Consider the following 23487-nt stretch of genomic DNA (forward strand, 5'->3'; position numbering starts at 1 on the left):
CTTATATCCAATACACAGCAAGTTTTATATGGTTGCATTTATTCCAGGAAAATACAAGAAACCCTAGAATATACATCACAGTGTCGAGAAGAGAACAGTGTGTTTCATGTTAAATCATGAATAAAAACCACAAAACACGCATGAACACAAATGTCCCTTCATATGCTTCACCTGTACTTGTTGAGGGTTTTACCTTTTGAATAAATTAAACATTTTTCAGGGGCAAAAATATAAAACACAGGGAACCACTGACTTACAGTGATCTTTAACATAAAGTAAATTCTCAACGTATTGTTTTTAAGTTCATTGTTTTTGTTTGAATTCTTAATCTTAAAGGTAAACTCCTGCACACTATCTAAGGCTTTTCAGTGAGTTGCATCAGATACATTTTTATTGGGTTTTGTAAATTGTAACAATGTAGACAACAAGTCCCATGATGCAACGCTACTTCATGAAGTCATCGCATTACATTTCTCTTAACTGTTTTGATTCCTTGGCAGAGAATCTGATTTTACATTAGAAAGGCTTTACATTAAATTCTGACGGCTGATTCATCACTTACTTTGTCGTCTCTCAGGTTTTATGGTTTGATGACTGAATGCTGGCAGGAGGGACCAGCACGTCGGCCGCGCTTCAAGGACATCCACGCCCGCCTGCGAGCCTGGGAGGGGTTGTCATCCCACGCCAGCTCCAGCACGCCCTCTGGCGGCGGAGGCAACGCGACCACCCAGACCACCTCGCTCAGCGCCAGCCCGGTCAGCAACCTCAGCAACCCTCGCTACGCCGCTGCCGCCGCAGCTGCTGGGTACCTCTACCCGGCCCAGGCTATGACCTCTCCAGGCCAGATGGCTACCATTCAGGGCTGGACGCCCATGGCTGTGCCCCAGACGCACCAACGCTTCATCCCCGTCAACGGATACCCCATCCCGCCAGGTTATGCAGCTTTTCCGGCCCACTTCCCTCCTCCTGTCCCACCAACCAGGGTCATCCAGCACCACCTGCCTCCTCCCAAAAGCCGCTCCCCTAGCAGTGCCAGCGGCTCCACCAGCACGGGTCACGTCAGCGGCGTTCCCTCCACCACAGGCTCTAACCATGACGCCAACACGCCGCTGCTCTCCCATTGCATCATGCCGGGGAGCGGCGGGGGGCCGGTTCAGATGTATGGACACGTACATCAGAAAGCGATGGGACAGCTTGACCACCAAACATCGGCGCTCCTAGCTGCTGATTCTGACGTACGGATGTACAACGACTCGGTCATCACAGCAGATCTGTAGATAGAGAGACTCACACTTTCTGCACGGGGACCCAAAAAAAGAGAAGTTTAGCCTCTCACTCAGGGACCCGGTGTGACAATTCAAACAGAAACTGGCCTGTACGCACATTCACGTGTGCAACAAACACTGCCGCAGCCACACACACACACACACACACGTCCACACAGCTGTGAGACGTTTTACTGCCTTTTTGTTTAAAGCAAGTGTACTTAACTACCATGGTTTGGAAATGTTGTGCGATTATTTTAACCTCTGTGTAAATACGGTACATAAGTCCTGAATGAATGACGTACGAAGATATATATTCAAAAGAACTTTTTATTTGAAACAACGTTTTTAAAGGTGACAAAGTAGCAAAAGTCCATCCAGCGTCCTAAACATGACAGATACAAAAAAGTTCCTGTGTCAACGGACTGATTCATGCAGGATGTGAAGGAAACACTGACATTCATCTTATGACCTGTAGGGGGCCTCTCAATAGCAGTGTGCTTATTTCTGGACACATAAATACAAATATGCGGTGCAAAGTGTCTGGATGAGAGAAGAAAGTTCATTTAATCGATGAAAAAATGGGAACAGCAGTCTCAGCAGCCTTTCTAACGAGAAACAAACACACCAGTTACATGAGGCTTTACAGCCGACATGCCGCATTCTTTTAGGGTATCATGATGTCACAGCTATGGGAAACTGGCAGAAACTCAAACTGAAGAGCTGCATGTGATAAGGTACACTGATCTGGTAGAGTGCGTCTTCAGTTTCACACAGAATCTCCTCCGAAGTGACACCTGAATGTTTTTTTGTGTGCAGCCTCGACATTTCTGTTCTGCAGCATGGACACAAGGCCTCCACGTTGAAGAACGAGGAAGCTGGGAGTTCTTCTGATTGGACGATAAACTCTCTTTTTTTCTCTCCTTCACATCTGATGCTTTGTCATTTTTCCCCTCTTTCATACCTTTCAAGCAGTCATGCATTTAAGGGCACACTCACACTGGACTATCTGTACAGTGCCCAAGCACGCTTTCCCCCTCAAAGTCATGCGATGTTACGTAGGCTAAAAGAGGTAAGCGTGCTCGGGCCCGGTTAGTCCTGGAGCGGTGTGAGTGCAGGCCAACGGGGGAATGGGAAGCGGGGACAATCGTGCTTCAGCAAAGTACGAGACAATTGGGCCTATTGTGAGTGCACCCTAACATAAAAAGCTGGCTTCAGAAGTATCTACTCAACACGATCAGATTGCAGCCTCCACAGCAGCTGGACCGGTCTGTTCTCAGGGCGAACACTTCGTTTACCTAAGAGGACATGGGCCAATTTACTGTCAGCAATGTAAGCTCAAATTTCACCCTTTTTAAATCACAATTTGGACACGTTTCTTTTAACAGGAGAGGTTTTCAGTATTTACATTTTGAAGGAACTTTAAAGAAGTTTTTATTCACATCTTTATATCATCTTTTTTTTCCGAATCTGTACTGTGCAAAAAGAAAAACAAGCCTTCAAGAGACGGCGGCATGAAAACAGTCAGAGCAGGGAGAATAATGAAACGTTACAGGTAGCCTTGGTACGAGAACAAACACTGATGAATAAAATGTTTAATGTGCTTTAATTTATGCCCACTCCGTCTGAAAAGAAGAAACAAACAGGGGGCAGACAGTGTCAGTGTTTGCAGAGAGGTTTATGTTTGTTGTTTTTTTTTGTTTCTTCATTAGTGAAGTGTTTTTTTTTTAAGTATCAATGAACACCCTGACACAAACTTTCAATGACAAGGGTAAGAGCTGAAAGAGAACAAAACGAATCTGTCCATGTGTTCTTGTTTGTCTCTAAAATCACAGCTCTGTTTAAAATCTGATATGTTCAGTAATCAGTGGATTCTGGTGCATTCACTCACGTTTCCATTTTTCAAACGGTATAAAGACGTTAGTGTGTTTGGGAAAAGATTCAATCCTGATTTCACAAATGATGCCTCAGTTATAATGATGGTTAATCAGAAGCAACAGAGCCTGTGATATAAACACAGATTATTATGGTCGAGGAATGTTTCTCCGTCACTGTGTAGAAGACAATCATTGGTTGTAAAAGTGTCCCTGACTGTTTGTTTGTATTGCACTCTGCTGTTTTATTTACATAGATCATAGCGATGAGCTGTATTTGCTAAAAAATCACACATTTAGCATGGCACAGCTTTGTGTTAGCAGTGGCTGAAGCGCAGTACAAATAGCTCTTTTTCCTATCGTCCATACTGTAGCCATGTTTACGCCTACAATTTCGACAGCAATTTGCAATATCTGCAAAGCTCTTACTATTTTCTAACCGATGTTGCCTTACATCAAGAGGAGTCATCACCCTGTTGTCTTCCACAAAGTGAAGCATACTTTCCTTAAACACTAGTATCCTATCAGTACCCCGACATCTGCAATAACAGAGTCCAAGAATCATGATAAGGTCCTACACAGAATTCACAACAACATCTTTATTTACAGAGGCATATTAAGGATCCTACAACTTCAAACACTTTAATTCAGCTCCTCAAAGATCCTAGAAATGCATTGAAATATTTAAATCCTAGAGTTATGGCTTTGGTGTTATTGTGAACTGCACCATGGGCCAATTTGTCTTTTTAAAACAAAACTTTTGCAGCCATGTAGATTTTGTAACATCTACATCGATACGTGTGTTTGCAAGGAGCACATGACGATATAGTGGCATATCCATTTTTTGAGCACAGCCCTAATTGAAACCATATTAAGTCAAAAGATGATGTTAGTGGGGCGCTGGTAGCCTAGTGGTTAGTGCAGGCACCCCATTCACAGAGGTCATAGTCCTCCAAGCGGGCAGCCCTGGTTCAAATCCAACCTGTGGCTTCTGTCCTTCCCCGCTCTCTCTCTCTCTCTCTTGCCCCGATTTCTGACTCTCCTCTTTCTGAAAAAAGGTTTAAAAAGGTTAATAATAAGAAAAGGCTGAGCGTCTGCAGCTGGCAAACTGAAGGGAGATCTTTGTTCCTCATGGTTTATCATTTTGATTTCTTTTGTCTCATCGTTCCTCTGAAGCACATCGAACTACCGTAGCGTCTTCACTCTCCAGCATGAAAAGGATTTCTGTGTACTAATCCAGCAGCGCAACAAAAACCACTTCTACACAAGACTGTGAACCTGAATCAAGTCTAGGTATTTTATGTGTCTGGCTATGAAAAAAAACAAACAACTGTTGTGCCTTTTTAGTTTCATGAAAGAACCATTTTTACTAAAAGAAAAAGAAAATACAAATGTTTATTTCAGTAAGAGTGTAACCATAACAGAAGGTTTACATGCTTATCCTTTTGACCGACAGAGGCCTTGACTTTGTACTTTCTCTGGACATTTTTTGCACAGATGTATGTTTTGTATTGCAAAATCATGAATTAAATAATGTTGTTTGGTTAACTGTGCACTTCACATGGTCATCAATGTGTGAGCGTGCAGTATGTGTGTGTGTGTGGATGAATAGTCTGCGTGTCAGGCCAGCAGGTGCCTCTGGCTGCATGTCAACAGGTGAGGCAGGAAGTAAGAGGCGGTACCATCATCAGGTATCAGCTCCAGGAACTCTGCAGGGCTCATCTCCATGGCAACCACAACCAGCGTCTCTGTTGGCATGAAAATAATCTATATTAGCTCTCATTCAGGTTTAAGGTTTGACTCTAATGAAGACGCCCTCAAGTGATTCGTGAGCTCCAGTCCTTTCTTTGGATTGTGCCTGAGAGAAGGAGTCTATTGTGTAATATATTTGGAAACAAATAAAATGCTTCTACCTTTGAGAGCAGCCAATAGGATGCTGTTGTCTGCAGAAGCTCTGGTCCTGTTGCAAAGCTCCGGGAGCAGCTTCTGCCACCACAACACCTTCAGACAGACGACAAGAAGGACATGGTAACGATACTTCAGGGGGGGACACTCAGTGTATTCTTCAAAATATACTGAAACTAGATGGATTGATTAGATAGGTAGATATATTTTATATTGACCCCAAACTGGAAGTTTACAGCGTTAATGTGCAATAACAGAAATAAATGAGTTAAAAAGTTAAAGATTAGCAGCTGGTGTTGCTCAGTACGTACCATATTCTTGTCTTGCAACTGGTGGTTGGCGTATGCTATGATGGCCTGAGGACATCGGTCCAGCAGCTTTTCAATGCTGCTGCCGTACTGCCCCCTTCTGGTGGCACAGAGGAGGTGCAGGCTGAAGCCCCACAGGGTTTCCTCGGACAGACGCTCCAACAGTGGAACGACAGAGCCGACAGAGAGAGACGGACCGCACAGGAGAGACTGCAGACATGACAGAGATACAGGAGGGGTTTAAAAATCAGAGACACTAATGGAACTTCTAACAGATTAAATGTATTATCCTTTGACTTAAATAGAATTGACAAATTGTTACAAAATGACATGTAAACCAGGACAGATATATAACCGCTATCCACTCTTGTTCCTGCAATGGCCAATCTGAAGGCTTCAAATTGGTAGTCCTTACAGTAGCTACGTCCACTTTTCTACTTTTCATTTGCATCGTTCAGTATGTCCCCTGAGTTGGGACACAGCTGCAGTCTGTCATCATAAATTACCTGCAGTTTGTGCAGCGCCTCCTGGTGTTGGAAGCTGGTAGTGTGAACTGGACTGAGCACAGTGAGCCATGGATACAGAGCGCCATAATGAGAGCACGAGTTGATCTGAAACACACACACACACACACACACACACACAAAGACGCTGATTAGCTTTTGGGAGTTACGTGTAGATGAATGCATTTTTATGGCATTATATACATACATACATATTCATTATAAAACTATATTCTGCACACTTTTTTTTTTTTTAAAAGCTGATGTTTTACATAAAAATGTGTTTTGCCTGTCGGGCTTTGACCAAATATTTCAACACCTTGGAACAAAACACCAACTTCTTCTACTACTATAACTAATAATCTACAAGTATAACGTGCTGTGATGTAATGTACCAGATCATCAGCGCTCTTCAGCGGCTTTTGTCTAGAGAGATTGTGTGCAGGCTCTGGATCAGGTTCCGAGTGTGTGTTAGTCAGCCGGTCGATGTACACAGACGCCACTCTGAACAGAAGCTCCTGGATGACAGCGTCCTGTGAGGAGGCCATGAGCATCGCCTCCCAGAAATCCACCTCTAAGCTGTTCTCACAGCCCAGCTCCTACACACACACACACACACACACACACACACACACACACACACACACGTTACTCTTTTTCTGAACACCTTCTATGTGGAATCTATAAAAAACACTTAACAATTGTTGACATATAAACCTTGAATATGTGATCCGCCTGTTCCAGCTGAACTTTGTTGTTTTCATGAAGAGCCACCATAGCAGCCACCAGCAGCCCTGGGTTGGACTTTGCCAGCTGGCGAGTCAAAGCTGTGACTCGGATGGGTGTGTGCTGACCTCCGACCCCGCCGTGAACCAACATCCTTGGCTCCTCGATGAAGCTGTACACCAGCAGCATCTGAACACACAGACACAGTTCTACATCTCAGGACTTCTCCAGACTCATTGATTGATGCCCTTGAATACCCCTCTACAAACTAAATGTAAATTATTTCAGTGTTAATCATTACAATTATTCATTAATCCTGAACATTAATCCTGCATGATTGCAAATATATTGTCACTGAGATTAAGCAATGAAGTCTCAAAATGTACAATGTGCTAACTGTTTGATTTAATGTGAAAAAAAACATCAAACTGGATTGATGAACATCTGGATTTTTGTAACATTGTATTATTAAGTTTAAGTTATTAAAAACATCCAAAAATAATCCTGCCTTTGTGTGTTCGTCAAAAACAAATGTATTCCCCTTCTAACCTCTGCGTGTCTTTCCATCAGCTGCGTGTACTGCGTCAGGTCGTCCATGAGCAGCATCATGGTTGCCATGGTGATGGTGAGTGGGACCGACACGCCGGCTGTGTCCTCCAGGTTTTGTAAGATGCGCAGCGTCCGGGCAGGACTGATGTTTGTCATGGGCGGGCTTGCACATACGCTGACGAGTTCCGAGGGCTCTGATTGGCTGAAAATGTCCATGACCTCATCAGCTGCTTCCTACAAAAAGAGAGTTCTTTAACTGGTCTTGATTTTTATTCATCCTATTCAGAAAATGTTGTGAAGTTTGTACATACCTGACTGAGGCTCTGCTCGGTTTCCTCTAACAGGTAATGCTTCAGGTAAAATAGGAAGCCGGGGCCGTACGAGTGAGGGCTGCAGGGGAATGGGCGGTTCCTAGCGATGACATCCGTGACTGGCAGACCTGACATCCTGTAGTACGGCAGAGCCAGGTGACAATCCTTCTGACTGCCCCTTACGAAGAAGAAAATCTCACATAAGTACTGAGGAAAGTCAAATTTTCCAACTCAAAATGATTCACCAGCAATGGTCGGTTTCACCTGCTGAAACAGTCTCCCAGCTGAGCACAGTTCTGCCTCAGAGCCTCATCCAGCTCTCCAGTGTCCGCCTGTGTAGCCGTCTGTCTCTCCGCCGGTCCGTCTCTCTGCAGGGACACCACCAGGTAGTCCTCGCTGTCCTGCAGCTGCTCTGAGTTTTGGAGTAGAGCGGCGCGGAGGAGGAGGTGAGCTTCACTGAGGAGGTGACGGAGGCTTTGTGCCTGTGGGTTTGACTCTGCATACCTCTGGCTGTATTCAACCTGACACACAGACACACACTAACAGTTAAAGGTCACATATTATTCTCCTTTTCAACAAGTTTCAAAAAGTCTCAGAACTTAACCAAACATGTCTGTGAAGTTTCTTGTTCTAAATCCACTCTGATCCTGTATTTGATCATGCCTATAAACCCCTCTATTTCAGCCCTGCTCAGAACAGGCTGTTTCTGTGTCTGTAGCTTTAAATGTAAATGAGCTGTGTCTGACCACGCCCCCTCTCTGGAAGGGATTGGGCGTTTTGCACTATGCAATATTGTTTACAATGAGAAGGCAGAACAAACACCTAGCTGTGGGGGTGTGACCCACCTGAGGGAGGGGTTACTGCCCTTTGTGATGTCACAAAGGGAAAATCTCCAAACGGCCTGTTTGAGTACACATTTTCTGAAAGGTGGAGCAGGCAGAAAATGGAGAGGATGGACTTTTCTCATAATTTAGGGGGTTTAAAGACAGACTAGGGGCACATATTCATGTTAGGAAAATATGGTGAAGTGGATTTTTTCATAATAAGTGACCTTTAAACACTTAGTGTAGTTCATAACATAAAAACCACAATCAAGTATTTTCATATGCTTTGATAGTTTTTCCCCTTTTATACCTATGTTTTTATTCAGGTACCTCTCCTGTTCTGTAGGAATATTATCACCAAGACGCAAACAAAAGACAAATAGGTTAACTGAGTGTGTCTTCGTTACCATCTCTTGGTAAAGCGTGAGCGGGGACACGGTGTCGACCACGTAGATATTCCATCCATGTCCTGACGCGCTAATTCCTTTGGAAGAGGACAACGGCCACTTCCTGCTCCTGAGGTCAGAGGTTACACAAAGACACAAGAAAAGAAAGCAGAATTATTATAGAGATGAGCTGAATCCCAAAAATTTGATCTAATGATTCAGCAATTTGAAAACACTACAGAGTAATGAATGAATATGTGAGCATGCATCAGGTCAGATCTGGAGTCTGTGATTCAGAATGAATGTATCTGATTTAAAGTTAGTAGAGAAAACTACGACTTGGCTGTCCATTCATGGAAAGTCAATCAGGGAAGTAAATCCTTCTCTGCCGTTCATTTCGTCTACGCCTTCATTTTGAATCAACAACAAACTATATAAAATGAGTAACTGCATCACTGTAGTATTTAAAGTTAAGAAAAAACAATAAACTGTTCTACTTTGACATGATCAAACAAACAGTTAGTAAACAGTTAGTGCACAGGTTAAAATAATACAAAGGTAACCTGGAGCTGAACGGTGCTCATGGTATAAACAAAGGATATTACGATTATGTGTGTGTGTGTGTGTGTGTGTGTGTGTGTGTGTGTGTGTGTGTGTGTATACATGTGTCCAAACAATACATTTTGAGACGTTAGGGATACCACACTGAGGTCCGACGCTGAGACGCTGAGATGCTGAAAAGCAATAATTACCTGTCTGCACAGCTAGAGAAGTGATACTTAAAAACATATTTCAAGGGGAACTGAATCCTCCGATAAAACATCCTTCTTACTTTGGAAAAAAAAAGAGAAAAGAAAATAATGAAAGGTGTGTGTGTGAATGTTTTTGTGACAAGAAAGCAGGAACCTGTCAGGTCGAGGTTGGACTACAAAGTTAGAGAGTCAAATCCAAAATGTGATTAGTTGGTGAGCAAAACGTCTCACACACACACACACACACACACACACACACTAGGGGCAGTTAGGCAGGTTAGGGTTAGACCATGTTAAATCACTAAAACATGAACCGATCGATCACTAAATAAGCATAAATAATTCCATATTTCATGAACTGTCAAATAAATAAAAAGATTTGACTTCCTCTTCTCTTCTTTGAATGAAGTTTTGATAATTTAGCTTTTGCATAACTTGTGTTAGCATTCTTGCCAATAAAGCATCTTGAACTTGATTAATAATTTGACTTCCTCATCAAACAGTTAGCCTGAAGGAGATCTCTTGATTCAGGTTAAACTTTCTTTACTTCTTCATAAAGCAGCCATCATAAGAAAAGGGAAAGGCTCCATACTCCAGTTGAAGAGAGTCCCCTCTCTTAACTCTTTAATCTAGCAGTACGTTACGTTAGTTTGAACTGTTGAAAACACAAACAAGCTACCTCAGCCTCCGTATTTGACTCTGAAAGTGATGTAGAAGTGTTTCCATTAGAGCTCATCTAAAGATTTGGTTACGATCATCCTCTAATAAAAGCTTTTCGGGGGTTTACTGGTGACGGAGCTCGGGCTGGAAATGACAACAGACACTTAGAGGGAGGGGAGGGGGGGGTGGTCAGGGGGTTGGGGGGGGGGGGGGTGGTCAGGGGGTTGGGGGGGTTTGTCTTACAGGAAGGGGCGTGATAGAAGGCTCTCCAGAGCCGGCGTGGTTGCGGGATCGATTCCCACCGCCAGGAAAATACCAGTCAGCATGTTGTGTTCTTTCAACTCGCTACAACAACAACAACACACACACACAGTGAACAGGTTTATGAATGCAGGTAAGCCTGCTCAAACACATCACCTGAGTTATAAAAGGTTAGCGTAAAAAGGTGTAGGACCATTAGAGGTGTGTTTTTCACTTTGTGTTATATATGTGTGTGTGTGTGCGTGAGTGTGTGTGTGTGTGTATTTGGGTTGGACTTACAGGCCTCTGCGCTGTGTGTTGCGTTCCGTCTCCTCTGACGTCTCTGCGTCAGCGGTGGAGAGCAGGATGACATGGCGGCGGTAAACACACACCGAGCGCAGACCGATGAACAGCTGCATCCTGAGCGCACACACCTCCAGGTTGGAAGGTGGGCAGGCCTTCAAAAACACACACAGACAATATCCTCTTAATGCTAAAACAGTAAAGTATACTGTAGTAAGAGGATCTTACTGTGCTCCATTTTTCATAGGAATATAGATGTTTTATAGTTGAGACATTGTGCCAAAGAAAAGGGCCGACTGATGGCAATGTCGAGCAGTGAAAACATTAAAAACAAATGAACATGTGTTGATTCTTTTACTCTTTAAAGTGGCTGAATTTGATTTGTACACACAGTAGCTCAACGTTCATGTCTATACATCTGCAGGCTTTTTCTAAAACAGGGGTGTTGCAGACCATCATCTTCAACAGAGGATATTTAAATTGTAAGCATTCATACCTTCATGGTGGTATCGATGTAAGGGTCGTCAATTCGGGCTGCAACTGCAGCCAAGCGCACTGTGAAACACTGCAACGCATTTCTGCCAGAAAGACGAAGAAATACGATGATTTTTATTTTTTTGCGCCAAAGGAAATCTTCTAACTACAGCAGAAAACACGTTGAACCTTAAATCAGTTCATCCTATACTTATCAACTGTGTTTTTTAAGAGCTGACATTTTCAGTTAAAATGTAAAGTAGTATGTATCTCAAAGCCAACCGCAGACACACTTTGTGATGACGTGCAACAGGTGGTCAGTCAGCACCGCCTCCTGGACCTTCTCTGGATACTGATAGGCCGAGAGAAGCTCAACACCGCCCTTCAGACTGTACAGGTAGCCGGCGGTGGGGAGGGAGAAGAAGCAGAAGACGCAGGCTGGTTCCTCCAGAGTCTCGGATTGGTTACCTGAAGAGAAGGATAAAACGCAGAGAGAAAGAAACCTTCACTCACCTGATCGAGTCACAAAAAACACAATTAATTAATTGCCAAATTTAGTATAAACATACTCTATAATAACTTCATTCATATTTGCAGGTTAGTCTTTGATGGAGTCTTTAACTTCACGTTCAAGAGAAGAAGTTCAGTTTGTCTTTGAGGCTAATTAATCGTTTGTGCAAACTGATGATTCAAATGACATGTCTCCTATGTTCTTCACCTTCTGAGCTAAAAAAACAACTTTTGCAGATTTTCTGGCTTTGTGCCCTGTTCATAACCCCAAGTTTCTGCCTATGCGAGTCTTCTATCCGTCTCTGTGTCTTGTACAGTTTGCAGTACTAACTTGTGAACAGTGGGTAGAGCTGTAGGGAGTGGAGGTGAGTCTCGTCCTCGCTGCAGCCCTGAAAGTAGTCCGGACTGAAACGTCTGCGGGGCAGAAGGGACAATGGGTTAACCTTTCACATCAGTACAACAGTCTCACTGTAAAGAGCAAAAGGTTGAAAACAGACACACACCTGAAGAGAATATATGTTAGTGTGTACTGTCCTCTGTCCTCCAGCCCGGTCTTTTCAATGCTCACAGGGATGTCACAGTCTTTAGCTCGTTCACCGAGCAACTCCTGGTGTATGGAAACGACCAGGAAGTCAGCCTGGTCTTCTGGAGGTTCTACTGCTCACACACCAAAACACACACACACACAAACACAAACATTACTGAAGAGGTCAGAAGAACACATTAAAGCTTAATGACAGGAATAAAAATCATGCAAACAGGAAAAATTAAAAACATGTTTTAGTTCATTTTACAGATACAGAGCCTCCAACCTCCACGTATATTTTGCAATCATGAAAAAATTGAGACTCAAAGATTTCATTCAGAGGCCCAAACATTATGTCACTGTAAATACATGATTTCCTTTTATTAATAAAACATTAAAGTTATGTGTGCAGCAGTGTGCATCCTTTACTTGATTCTGCAGATTCATCCAGCGTTTGATTTTCTGAGGATGCGTCCAGCTTCAGGACGAGAACCTCCAGCTCCGTCCGCACCGCCACGTATCCAGCACACAGTGACACCTAGTGGGCAGAGGAGGTAACACAATCACAGAAGCTGCAGATTATTTTGCAGTAAGTAAAAAAAAAAAATGGAATTTTGAATTTTTTATGTAATGATCAAAAACTATTTGGAATCTCTTTACGTGAGTCTGACTTCCACATGATTGTTGTATTTGCTCATCACTGTTGATATTTCACTTGTTTAGACAACTGAAGTAGAAATTGTTCGCTGTTCACGCAATGCACATATAACCGGTTATTTTTGCATTTACTTATTTAGTAGTATTTTCATCTAAGTTTTTGATAAAAATGTTAAATACCGTCAATTTGTACTATAATTTTTGTAGAGAAAATATCCTCAAAAAGCAGTGTAAAAGTGGCTAAAGTATAAGAAACAACACAGCAAAGTAAGAAGAATTTGTTACAAGGAAAAGTCCTGTCTGAATGTACCTGCTTCGGCTTGATTATTGGAAGATGCAGGATGACTGAGCGCTCAAAGTCCAGGATGGAAATGTTCTGGTTTGAAGTTGAGGTCTGACCTGAGAGGAGGACGAGAGGATGGATCAGCTGGAGCAGGAAACCATGAACGAGTCAATACCTTCCTAAATTAACCAGGAACAAGGACTGCAAATTAGCCACGGCTAATATATAGGAAGTCCTCTATATACACATTGTAAGAATGCCTACATGTATTGTCCCAGACAAATAAACTGATAAATAAATACAGCTGCATTCCTAGCTAACATTGACATTCGGGCACACAATGGTTTTTATTTGGCTGATAATATTTCCACACGTTTGAGTTACCTTGACTCTGACTGGAGCTCTGCTGAGTGTTCGGCCAGGTGCTCTGAACGATCTGCTGACTCTGACTCTGCTGTTTGATTGATTGTTTTTTACAGAGAAAGAAAAAAAAAATGATGTCACTGCAACGTGTACAGTAGTGTAGTAAACACAGTCCACTTATTGTTGGTCATTTTTTGGTCATAAATCCTGACAAATCTTTATGATAGGCCTGATGAATGCAGCACAATTCCTAGTCAAATAACTTTTACTTGACTTTGTGATGTCAAGTAAAAGTCACAGCTTTCCCCTCCTTCACTATAATTGTGCTTTTCTCACACAGTGGGGGGGGGGGGGGGGGGGGGGGGATTCCTGGGTGTGTGATGTCCCACTTCATCTACTTGTTGAAGGAATAACAGGAGTCATTTCTGAATAAAAAGGAAGGAAAAAGAATAAGAAGGTCTAACGAGGAGGAAAACTCCCACAGCAGTGGTTTGGTTTGGGTTTCTTACCAGGCTCTGCTGGTTCTGCCTCCTCAAAGTGAACAGAACCAGAGTGTTCTCACAGCCGACCAGCAGGTCTCCTGTTACAGAGCAGCACGCCACAGCCACAGGACGCTCTGACAGAGGGATCTCAATGATCTCCATCTGCACCCCGCCCCGCACAGACGCCCCACGCAGCAGGTGTCCCAGCAAACGCACCCCGACACGGGCCTTCTCCTCTGCCTTTATTTTTTTTTAAAACAGAAGAAAAAAACAGATTTAAAAAGACCAAAAGAGGGAAGACTACGGTGCAGACAAAGCACTTACTTTCTTTCTTTCTTTCTTTCTTTCTTTTTTACACACATGGCAAAGAAGTATGTACCTGGTAGCGCCAGTTGGTGTAGGCTCTCAGGTAGGTGGCGCTGTTCTTTTCTTCGATGGTCACCAGGTAATCTCCTGATTGTCATTGAGGGAAGGAGAAGGAAGTGAGGACGTTCAGTTCTGTTCGTTCTGTGTTACTAATATCTCTCAGAGACATAAAAACTTACACTCTATTTGTGGATACGTGTTTAGATATTTTCAAAGGCTGGTGACAGAATAGAGGAAAGGTTTTTTTTTACCGATCTTGCTGTGTTGGATCTTCCTCACGGCGCCCATGGTGGCAAAGCGGCAGATGAGAGGGCAGCCCTCCTGCACCACGCTGTAGGCCTCCACCTTGGTTCAGTTCAACACGTCATAACACAACAAAGTCAGCGCTCCCTCTCTAGAAATCTATAGCTTCTAAAAAGTTATACTCTTCATGTTAAAATGACATTATGTACTGGATTAATAGCAAAGACTATGATTGGTAGAAGTTGTCTAGGGTTTAAAGTTGACGAGCAGGGGGGAAAACCTTTGCCATGCATTTGTCTTATTTTGACTTGATTAGTGTCACAATGTCTTTACACGTCGGCCCAAACAACTGCAGCTGAATCAGAACGATGCTGCTTTTTTTATTCTTTGTTTGAGTGATTTGTAAATGCCCCTTTTTACACGTTTGTTTTTCCCTGCGTCATGATGCTTTTAATGTCTTGTGTGAAGCAGTAAACATCTTCCTGTAGAGTTTATGGTCTGAATAAATAATTCCTTCTTCAATAAGGCATTGACACATTTTGTAATTATTGGTCCCAATTGAGTAAAGATACTCGATATATCAGAATATGTTCCCATGTGTGGCTACCTGCTTGACATGTTGCAACCACAGTGGCCTGTCAATCAGTTTAGCGACCATGTGCTACAATATGGGGTGAAGGCTCACAAAGCAATGGGTGGAAGTTACAGTGGCTCTGTCCACGTCTTAATACAGGCCGTGGTTATATTGTGTTACAAATAAATAAGAAAAACAGGACAACTATGGCTTAAAAAGTATGCATATTTCAGGTAACCTTGCATCCTCCAGTAGCAACGACAAACAGGGCTCCACCTCCACAGCAGACCAGCCCAGGCTCCTGCTCCACCTAAGACCCAGAACATGAAGGTGGATTAGTTCAGACGTGATATAAATACAGATCACTGGTGACGATCATATGAAAACAGCTTAGCTAATCGATCTTTTTACCTGTACTATCTGCTGCGAGGAGAAAGGATGGCAGTTGTAGACGTGCACCATTTTTACGTCCTGCTCTTGTCAGTGCAGAGTGGAAATGTGATCGACTGTTAACCGCCTGCCTCCTCTTCTCATGTCATCCAAGTATCAACTCCACCATTTGGTTGCTTAAGGTTCATTCAGTAGGACCCCTACCATCAATGGAAACAAAGATTAACAGACATTTAGTTACAATCTGACATCAGATCAAAGACTCTCAGAGCTGGATGGTTCAATCCAATCAAGACATGGAGGATTAATCAGCTGTCGTAATCAGCACTAACACTTGGAGTACCACAAGGGTGCGTCCTCACACCTCTGTAGTTTGTATACCAATGACTGCATTAATCATCACGATCATTCTAAATTACTTTAAATGATGGTGTTGCTCTGATAGGTCTTTGAAACGACAATGAGACCAATTACAGAGCTGAGTGTGATGGACTTTCTGTATCTCTGTAGATGCACAAACATTAAGCCCGTTCCCTGGGCCTGACAGCAGTCACAGGGTTGGCTGTGACTATGACAACCAAGGTCACTTTGTGTCTCCCCTAATATCTGGCTTGTTTGGCAGACTTAGTGACTGCTCTTGGTTATCTGAAACATAACATTGTGTCAAATCCCAAGCTTTTAGGTAAGAGTAGTAAGAGTAACATGCACCTGACTTTAGCATCATCTTGAGGATAAACACCAAGCCTATGGGACGATCTGACAGAAATGGTTTGACTAGACACTGTATTACATGTGAGCTTTTAATGTCATTTCTCCTCTGGAGTCATACACTGTATAATCAACTTCAATTTAAGCAGTCTGAGTCTCCTGAATCTATCGTGTGTTAAAGTCAAGTATCCAGTAGTAGAAAATGTTACTGGTGTAGTGAGAACTCATTGACTTTAAACACAAACAAGACCAAATAAATGGTTATTGATTTGAGAAGATAGTCATCTCTCTCCCCTGTGATAATGACCGACACAGCCATTGAAATATTGTATTGGAAGTATTAGGGCACAAATATTGACGACAAAATGACGTAAAACGCTAACATGAATGCAAGATTCTCGAAGGCTCAAAAGCGCCTCTATAGAACAGAAGTTTAAATGTTGACAGTGCTATCTTGAAATTGTTGGCATCACATCTTTTGTGCCACACAGCAATCAGCTGTTCTGACTGAACAAGCTCTGACTTTATATATATATATATATGCACTTTACACTCTGCGCTTTATTGAACTTGCTACTTGAAATCCTTTCATGTAATCATGTGACGCTTAAATAATGTATTTGAATGATTTTCAAGATTCAATTTATTGTCACTTGCATAATATACTCTTAGCAATACATGGAAGAGAATAAATGCTGTCCTCAAATCAGCCGTCCTCCTTCTAATTTGCAGTCCTGCATGGTTGTCGACGTCTTTTGTCAATTCTGTTTTCATGCTCTCAGAGAAAGACAAATACACAGAGAAGCAACGGAGACTTTTCATTCAAAGACTGGTGGATTTACAGTTTAGACACAAATACTTATGGAGTCATTGTTCATGGTAACTTTAGGAACAGCATAACTACCATATTAATCAAATATTGAATAGCCTAGATGTTGGCTGCATTCCTGTTGTAATTTCACATGTGAACCACCTTTTTATGAAATCATCCTTAAGAGAAATGAGATGAGATGTTCAGACTTTATCATGAATTTCAAAAAGCCAGAATGATGGAGGTCAATTAAATTAACTTTTTGGTTACTTTCTAATAAAAAGGGCAGCCGAGACATTAGAAAGAAACCATCTTTCCAAAGGGATTACTTCTTTGGTAGAGTTAGAAGACTTTTCCGTGGATAAATGCAACAAGAACTATCAGTATTTGTAATTTAAACTACCTGGTTTTGGGTTTTTGGTTCATTTTCATCATGAAATCCTCCCTTTTCTGTCATCACACCATACTTAAAAAAAACACTGAAAACGTAATTTATAGACTAATGTCTCCCCTCGAGTGATTTAATCTTAAAACAACATACTTTTAATGTTTTACTCAGCTTTTCATGCAGACGGTAATCCCCTGTGTTTCTTTAATCGATGTCACATGCAGCAGTCTTGTGAGCAGAGGAGGGTGTAACAATCCCATTCAGATTCACATAATGTTCCTTTTAGTGTATCAAACTAAAGTTACACACCCGCTAAAGTATTATCAAAAACAGTATTAATAATATACCTACTTTGCAGCCAGGTTTTTCGGTTTCTCCTCTCTTCCTACTTTCGCTACTGCAGGTTAGGTTATTGATTTCACGCTGTACAGCAGGAAGTGAACCGTCATCCACAACAACCGAAGACCCCGCCCACTCGTCCTTTTCATTGGCTAACACTCCTGCTCGTATCGCGTTCGACGTTTTCATTGGTTATCGAGCTGTCATAATCTGAAGGGTGGATTCAACTCTTGTTATTTTTGTTTAACCTGCATTTGACTGTAGTATCTCGTTGTTTTAATGACTGTGTGAACACTCAAGAAGTAATACTGTACAAAATGTGTTTTATCGTAGTCTTTAAATGTGGACTTGTAAAAGTGAAACGTCAAAATATTCAAAGATAAATATCATACTTAAACATGATACTACACTCTAAGGTTGCAGGTATTCAATGGTATCTGTCTGGATTATTTGTCCAGCTATAAATTGCACCACATGGTACAGTCTGTATCTCATCAATGACTGATAGGACCTCAATGACAAAACGTTACCATGAGCCTCCACGTGAAGCTCACATGTACGTTTGTGGATCTACAAAAATAATATATTGGCATATAATAAAACTGAAAATCATTTGGAAACTTTAAATAACTGTTGTAATCTTTCCTGTAAAAATCATTGGACTTATTTTGCATTACATAAACCAATACATCTAAACAGTAGTGATATTTATTTGCATGTTCTACCTATGCATTCAAAGTAAAAACCAACACATCAAAGTAAACCATCACAATTTTCATGTCACTTCTTACTGATTCCTTTTTTTCAAAGTAGCAGAAGTATCCAACCTCTCTTTGCCTAGCTGCTTTTAGTGTGTAACCTACTTTAACTCAAATCCTTCTGAAAGGTACTGATACACAATGAGAATTTACATTAAAATGCCACTTTTTGGCACACCGGATAGCCTATAGTATTCATGTAAGGAGGCTATCATCTTCCAAGGGCGGCTCATGTCCCATCCCTGTTTCAAACTCAATACACTGTTCTATCAATAAATGCACAAACGCTCCTAAGTAACAACTACATATTTATTTAAAGGAAAAGTTCATGAGAATAACAGTGTTTTATTGCTTGATGTAATAATTTCTCCTGCCCACATAATGAAAGCTGCCGTTTTTTTCCCCTCCACAATTTCAAAGTGTATGAAAGTCTTTCAATGCACACATGTGAATACAACATCTCAATCATTCATCTAAAAGATCCTGTTTTATGAAAAATCCAACACAGTAAGACGTTCCCTTAAAAAGCACACGAGGTGCATTTTCAACTCAAAACATAATTATGAGAGGAGCATTCCACTTACAATTTGTACATAGTGATTTTATTTGAGAAGAATCAGATAGAAAAGTCACAGCGAGGATGAGTCCAATCAAATGTGTGTCATTATGAGCATCTTCACTTCTATTTCCTTGTCTGGCCGTCCATGAAATCCTTCGCTTCATTTATCTTGGCTGCTAGGTAGGGAGATCCACCTGTGACACACACACACACACACACACACACACACACACACACACACACACACACACACACACACACACACACACACACACACACACACACACACACACACACACACACACACACACACACACACACACACACACACACACACACACACACACACACACACACACACACACACACACACACACACACACACACAGTGTTCATGGTGAAACGTTGGACAGTTTGGCTGACGACAGAGAAGTCTACCGTAGGATTTATCATTTTTTGATATCACGCTTCATTCATCATGTCCCCTTACAACAGACGAGGGTGGCCCTTACATTTAGTGCTGAACACGTTCCAAAGCAGATTTATGGGCTGTATTGTAGATACAATCTCTACCAATAGCTTGAGCAAAAACAGGAAGAAATCTACACTTGAAACTCCCCTTTACCTCTGTCTGGATGGTTCAGGATCATCAGCTGTCTATGAGCTTCTCTGATCTTACTCTTGTTGGCTGTGGGGCTGAAAGACAGAATATTGTTTAAAAAAGGTTAAACGGTGTTGTTAATTATTTATCTCCTCTATTGGAGAGTAATATAGCAGACACTAAATCACACAGTACAGATGTAATCCTTCAGCCTACATGTGGCCCTAGACGTACAGTAACATGTAAGAAGTTGACTCAACTGGGACTGGAAAGAGTTACTTTAAAAAGTGGGAAAAAGTGTCCAAATACCTGACACCTAAAACCAGGGAAGCTTCTCTCTTGTTCATCTTTGGTTCAAATCCCCCTTTATAGTACCCTCCTCCAAAAGCCTGCAACAACAGAAACAGTAAACCAAACATCCTGACGTGTCCTCTCACTCATTTTAAGAAAAAAATCATTTACTTTAGGTAACGTAAGCATGATTTCTTACCGTCTTGGGGAAGCTCTGAAAGGCCTGTTTCATCTGAGGCTCCATCTGCCTCATTGCCTGCATGGCATAACGGCCTAGAAGAGAAGGGAGGGGGGAGGGGGGGGGGGGGGAGCATGCAGCAGGTCAGATTTCTGCATGAAATGAAGAATACTATTGCTAGGATATGATTGTGATAAGATACACAGTAAGTTGAAATGATAATTTTAGCATCACAATTGAAATAGTCTCACAAAAAAAAAAAAATCTACAATCATGATAATTGACATTGGTAAAAGACTCATAGGCCAGGGTATCTCATGAGCACCATGGTTACTTGTTCTGCAGCTTTTTCATCACACTTTTCCCCCCTTTCTAAAAAATGAATTTGAACTCTTTGACTCTTTAACCTCTTTATATTATCTGTAAACTAGTATAGCATGCTCACTGCACCTTAATCTGTATATTATAATCCTAAGAATACACTTATATTTATAGCATTTATTTATATTTATAGCATCCCATTAATCCAGCCATCCAGATTTACCTAATAATTCACTTTTTTTAGTCTACATCTGTAAATTTTGTAATTACTGTACATAGCACAGACTCTTGCACTTTCTGCTTATTTGCACTTCTGGTGAGATGCCAAACCTCATTTTGTTACTCTATACTTGTATATGTGTAATGACAATAAAGTTGAATCTCATCTCATCTCATTAGCTTCACCTGACTGCATCAAATGGGGTGACAGAATGACCACTACACCCAGGCTTCCTTGACTTTGTGACCTTTCTGTGAAAAGTGCTATATAAATAAACTTTACTTACCCGAAACAGAAAATGACATGTGATAATACTAATTTATTGACCACCCTTCATTAAAACTATCAGACATGGATTAGAGTAATCCATCTTTTTTTTTATCTTGTTAAGAAAACACAAAGTTACTCTGCAAAGTAAGTTATCCAATAGACTTCAGAACTTGTCACAACAAGAGTCTTAACTTCAGACAGGTACTTGTGTCAGGGTGATTGCTCACCACCACGCATGCGTTATGCTCTCCCACACTCTCGAGGTTAGAGACATGTTCATCACGTTGGAGTTACATACCTGCAAAGCCAGCTGCAGCCAGAGCCAGTCCCACTGCCACCATGGAACTGGCCTGAGAGAAAACAAAAACACACGGAGCAGCTACTCAAAAGCTGTGCAGCAATGCAATGTAAACACAAGACACACGACTGAAGTTGTACTAATAACGACTCCTGAAGCTACCTTAAGCGGTAGAGACCTGTGGTGACGTCGTGGGCTATATATGTTCAAGCACTGCTAACGTTAGCTTAGCCATTTAGCAGACACATTAATTATATTTTCGGGCAGATTCCTGACGATGCAGTACAGTTTTTATGTTAATGTAAGAGGTAATAAATACAACAACAACAATAAAAAAAAGGCCGACCTACCATGTTTATGTGTTACGTTCCGTAGCTGTACAATACTAGGACCATAACTTTTGACCTCTCATGTTTTCATAGCACACAGGCGTGTGTGTGTGTGCGTGCCGGAAATGGGAAGAGAACTGTCGCAAAGCCTCAACATACTGCTGGCTGGCTCCTCCTCCCCAGGTCAAACTGTCAAACTGATGCCTGCCTAAATAGATTACATGCACACACTAGGCTGATATAACTGATCATTTACAACAACTAAATGTACACACTACATTAGTCTAAGAACATTATTTGGACAAAACACTGTTTGTATGCCTACATTAGTAACCTACCACAACATATCTTTAATTTGTAGTCAAAAAAACAAACATTTTTCAATACCTAATGGAAAGTTTTTCAATAAGTTTCCCTTTAAAACTGATTGTGGATTTGTATTAGGTAGTTCTTGTAGCCTTCCAGCAGATGGCGCTATTTTATAATTATATCATTCTGCTGAAAGACTATTTTTCTATACCTGTTTGCTAAAGAAGCTGTGGTTAATATATGACCAGCATTGTTTGTTCTCTAACAGTAGAACAGGCTGTATGTCCTTGCTTTAACTATTTCCATCTCAGCTGTTTGTAATCCTACCTGTATAGGCCTATTTTGTTGATGGATAAAAAAAAAAACAAATCAAATCACAGTTTTTATTTATGAATGGAGCTGCTTTTAAATCAGTGTCTGTACCCCTTACATTAAAGTACATATGAATCCCTTCATTCTTGAACAATTTATACTTAAACCATGAACACAAAGGAAAACTAAGGCGGCTGCATGCACTATATAACCGGTTCATTTTTTTTTTCAATAAAGGCTGCTTTTTGATTAAGCAAACACTGTTAATTGCCCTTGTTACGCTGTGCAATATTAATGAACTCCTGCCAACCAATCAGAATATTTGAATCTTTATTGAGTGAGAGCCGAGGCTAAAGTAGGATACCAGGGAGAGTAAAAATGACATGACATGTGCAAGGAGCCACGGGCAGGACTTGAACCTGGGCTGCCCACTTGGAGGACTAAAGCCTCCATACATGGGGCACGACCTAACCACTAGGTCACAATATGTTTTTTAAGCTAACATCAAGGTAATAAAAAAATACACTGCAAAACAATCAGAGTTTCTTTGTTTTTGTTTGATATAAACTGAGAGGATTTGCAAGAAATTAAGGGTGGCAAGGATCCATTCTCTGCTTCCAATGTGGGATGGATAAAAAGTAACCAGAATTCAAAAATCAAAACCTTTTGGAAAGATGAAGCTCCTCTTGGGTGTCTGAATGTAACTCTTCTACAAAAAACAAACTCTTGAAAACTCTTGAATTGGCTGTTACAGTAGATTCCCATTATTTGTGACTGCAGTAACAACAGTTCTTCCTGGGGTCCGAGCTTGTTGTTATCAGCCAACTGCAGGAACTTTAATGAATAGATTTGTGTGTTTTTTGTGTGGGTGAAAAAGTTTTGAGGCTTTGTGGTGCTCGATTAGGTCATCTAAGTCCTCCCAGGTTGTCTCTCTCTCACACCCACAGACAATCAGAGGACTGTAATCTTTCTCCATGCTGATCAATAAACCTGATAAGAACTTCATCCGGCCTGCTGGCAGTGACTAATGCTGGGGCTGACTCCTAAAGGTCCACAGCGCTGCTGCTGCGGGAAACAAAGGAAAAGTGTGTGTTGTTCATGGTGAATACATTAGTTATTTTATATACAAACTCTGCAACGTTGGCCTTTTCTTTGGAGTCTACTGTATAAATGGCTTTTACTTTAAAAACATAATTGTGACAGTCATGCTAAACAATAAAAGAAGGCTGCTTTGTATGATAGTACTAGACCCATAATTCATCAAAAATTGATTAAACTTGCACTAAATCAGTCTAAAGAGCCCCATTTTTGTTTCCAGATG

General features: G+C 41.4%; 3 protein-coding genes across 6 annotated transcripts in view; 1 reads left to right on the forward strand and 2 right to left on the reverse strand.

Annotated features, from left to right (window-relative positions):
* The window catches only part of ror1 (receptor tyrosine kinase-like orphan receptor 1), a 140784-nt gene extending 136097 nt beyond the window's left edge, over positions 1-4687 (forward strand). The window contains exon 12 of the mRNA XM_065955663.1: positions 578-4687. Within this exon, the coding sequence (XP_065811735.1) occupies positions 578-1277 (700 nt within the window). The 3' untranslated portion in view covers positions 1278-4687. The remainder of the gene's footprint in view (positions 1-577) is intronic.
* Positions 4517-17850, reverse strand: hps3 (HPS3 biogenesis of lysosomal organelles complex 2 subunit 1). 4 transcript variants are annotated; one of them, XM_065955661.1, is made up of 25 exons: positions 17733-17850; positions 15496-15674; positions 15323-15394; positions 14519-14612; positions 14281-14354; positions 13929-14141; positions 13441-13510; positions 13084-13172; positions 12546-12654; positions 12094-12247; positions 11922-12004; positions 11374-11548; positions 11103-11184; positions 10604-10761; positions 10307-10408; positions 8673-8781; positions 7706-7962; positions 7442-7613; positions 7131-7364; positions 6573-6770; positions 6251-6454; positions 5859-5963; positions 5356-5562; positions 5053-5140; positions 4517-4887 (listed from the first exon to the last, which is right to left on the reverse strand). In XM_065955661.1, exons 2-25 carry the CDS (start codon positions 15544-15546, stop codon positions 4760-4762), a joined length of 3228 nt encoding a protein of 1075 aa, XP_065811733.1. In that variant the 5' UTR covers positions 15547-15674; positions 17733-17850; the 3' UTR covers positions 4517-4759. The 4 variants fall into 4 exon arrangements, with proteins under 4 accessions (XP_065811733.1, XP_065811731.1, XP_065811732.1 ...); XM_065955659.1 differs by having other exon boundaries at positions 7442-7619; XM_065955660.1 differs by having other exon boundaries at positions 7442-7619; positions 17729-17834.
* A 923-nt stretch (positions 17851-18773) lies between these two features.
* Positions 18774-21693, reverse strand: dnajc19 (DnaJ (Hsp40) homolog, subfamily C, member 19). Its single transcript, XM_020633757.3, has 6 exons — positions 21567-21693; positions 21217-21268; positions 20129-20202; positions 19948-20027; positions 19663-19733; positions 18774-19231 (listed from the first exon to the last, which is right to left on the reverse strand). Exons 1-6 carry the CDS (start codon positions 21567-21569, stop codon positions 19161-19163), a joined length of 351 nt encoding a protein of 116 aa, XP_020489413.1. The 5' UTR covers positions 21570-21693; the 3' UTR covers positions 18774-19160.
* Between the last annotated feature and the right edge of the window lie 1794 nt (positions 21694-23487).

Source organism: Labrus bergylta, chromosome 6, assembly GCF_963930695.1.
Source record: "Labrus bergylta chromosome 6, fLabBer1.1, whole genome shotgun sequence".
NCBI lineage: Eukaryota > Metazoa > Chordata > Actinopteri > Labriformes > Labridae > Labrus > Labrus bergylta.

Bases quoted from the DNA above. Each gene is read 5' to 3' on its own strand.
- dnajc19 (XM_020633757.3), bottom strand. The intron at 19,734-19,947 runs GTATTTGGACAC...TCTGTCTTTCAG, and splicing joins TCCCTGGTTTTAGGTGTCAG to CCCCACAGCCAACAAGAGTA. The intron at 19,232-19,662 runs GTAAAGGGGAGT...TGTGTGTCACAG, and splicing joins CCTGAACCATCCAGACAGAG to GTGGATCTCCCTACCTAGCA.
- hps3 (XM_065955659.1), bottom strand. From the start codon at position 15,546: ATGGTGCACGTCTACAACTGCCATCCTTTCTCCTCGCAGCAGATAGTA. The intron at 13,511-13,928 runs GTAAGAAACCCA...TCAATCAAACAG, and splicing joins GGCAGAACCAGCAGAGCCTG to CAGAGTCAGAGTCAGCAGAT. The intron at 4,888-5,052 runs GTAGAAGCATTT...TCATGCCAACAG, and splicing joins CCTATTGGCTGCTCTCAAAG to AGACGCTGGTTGTGGTTGCC.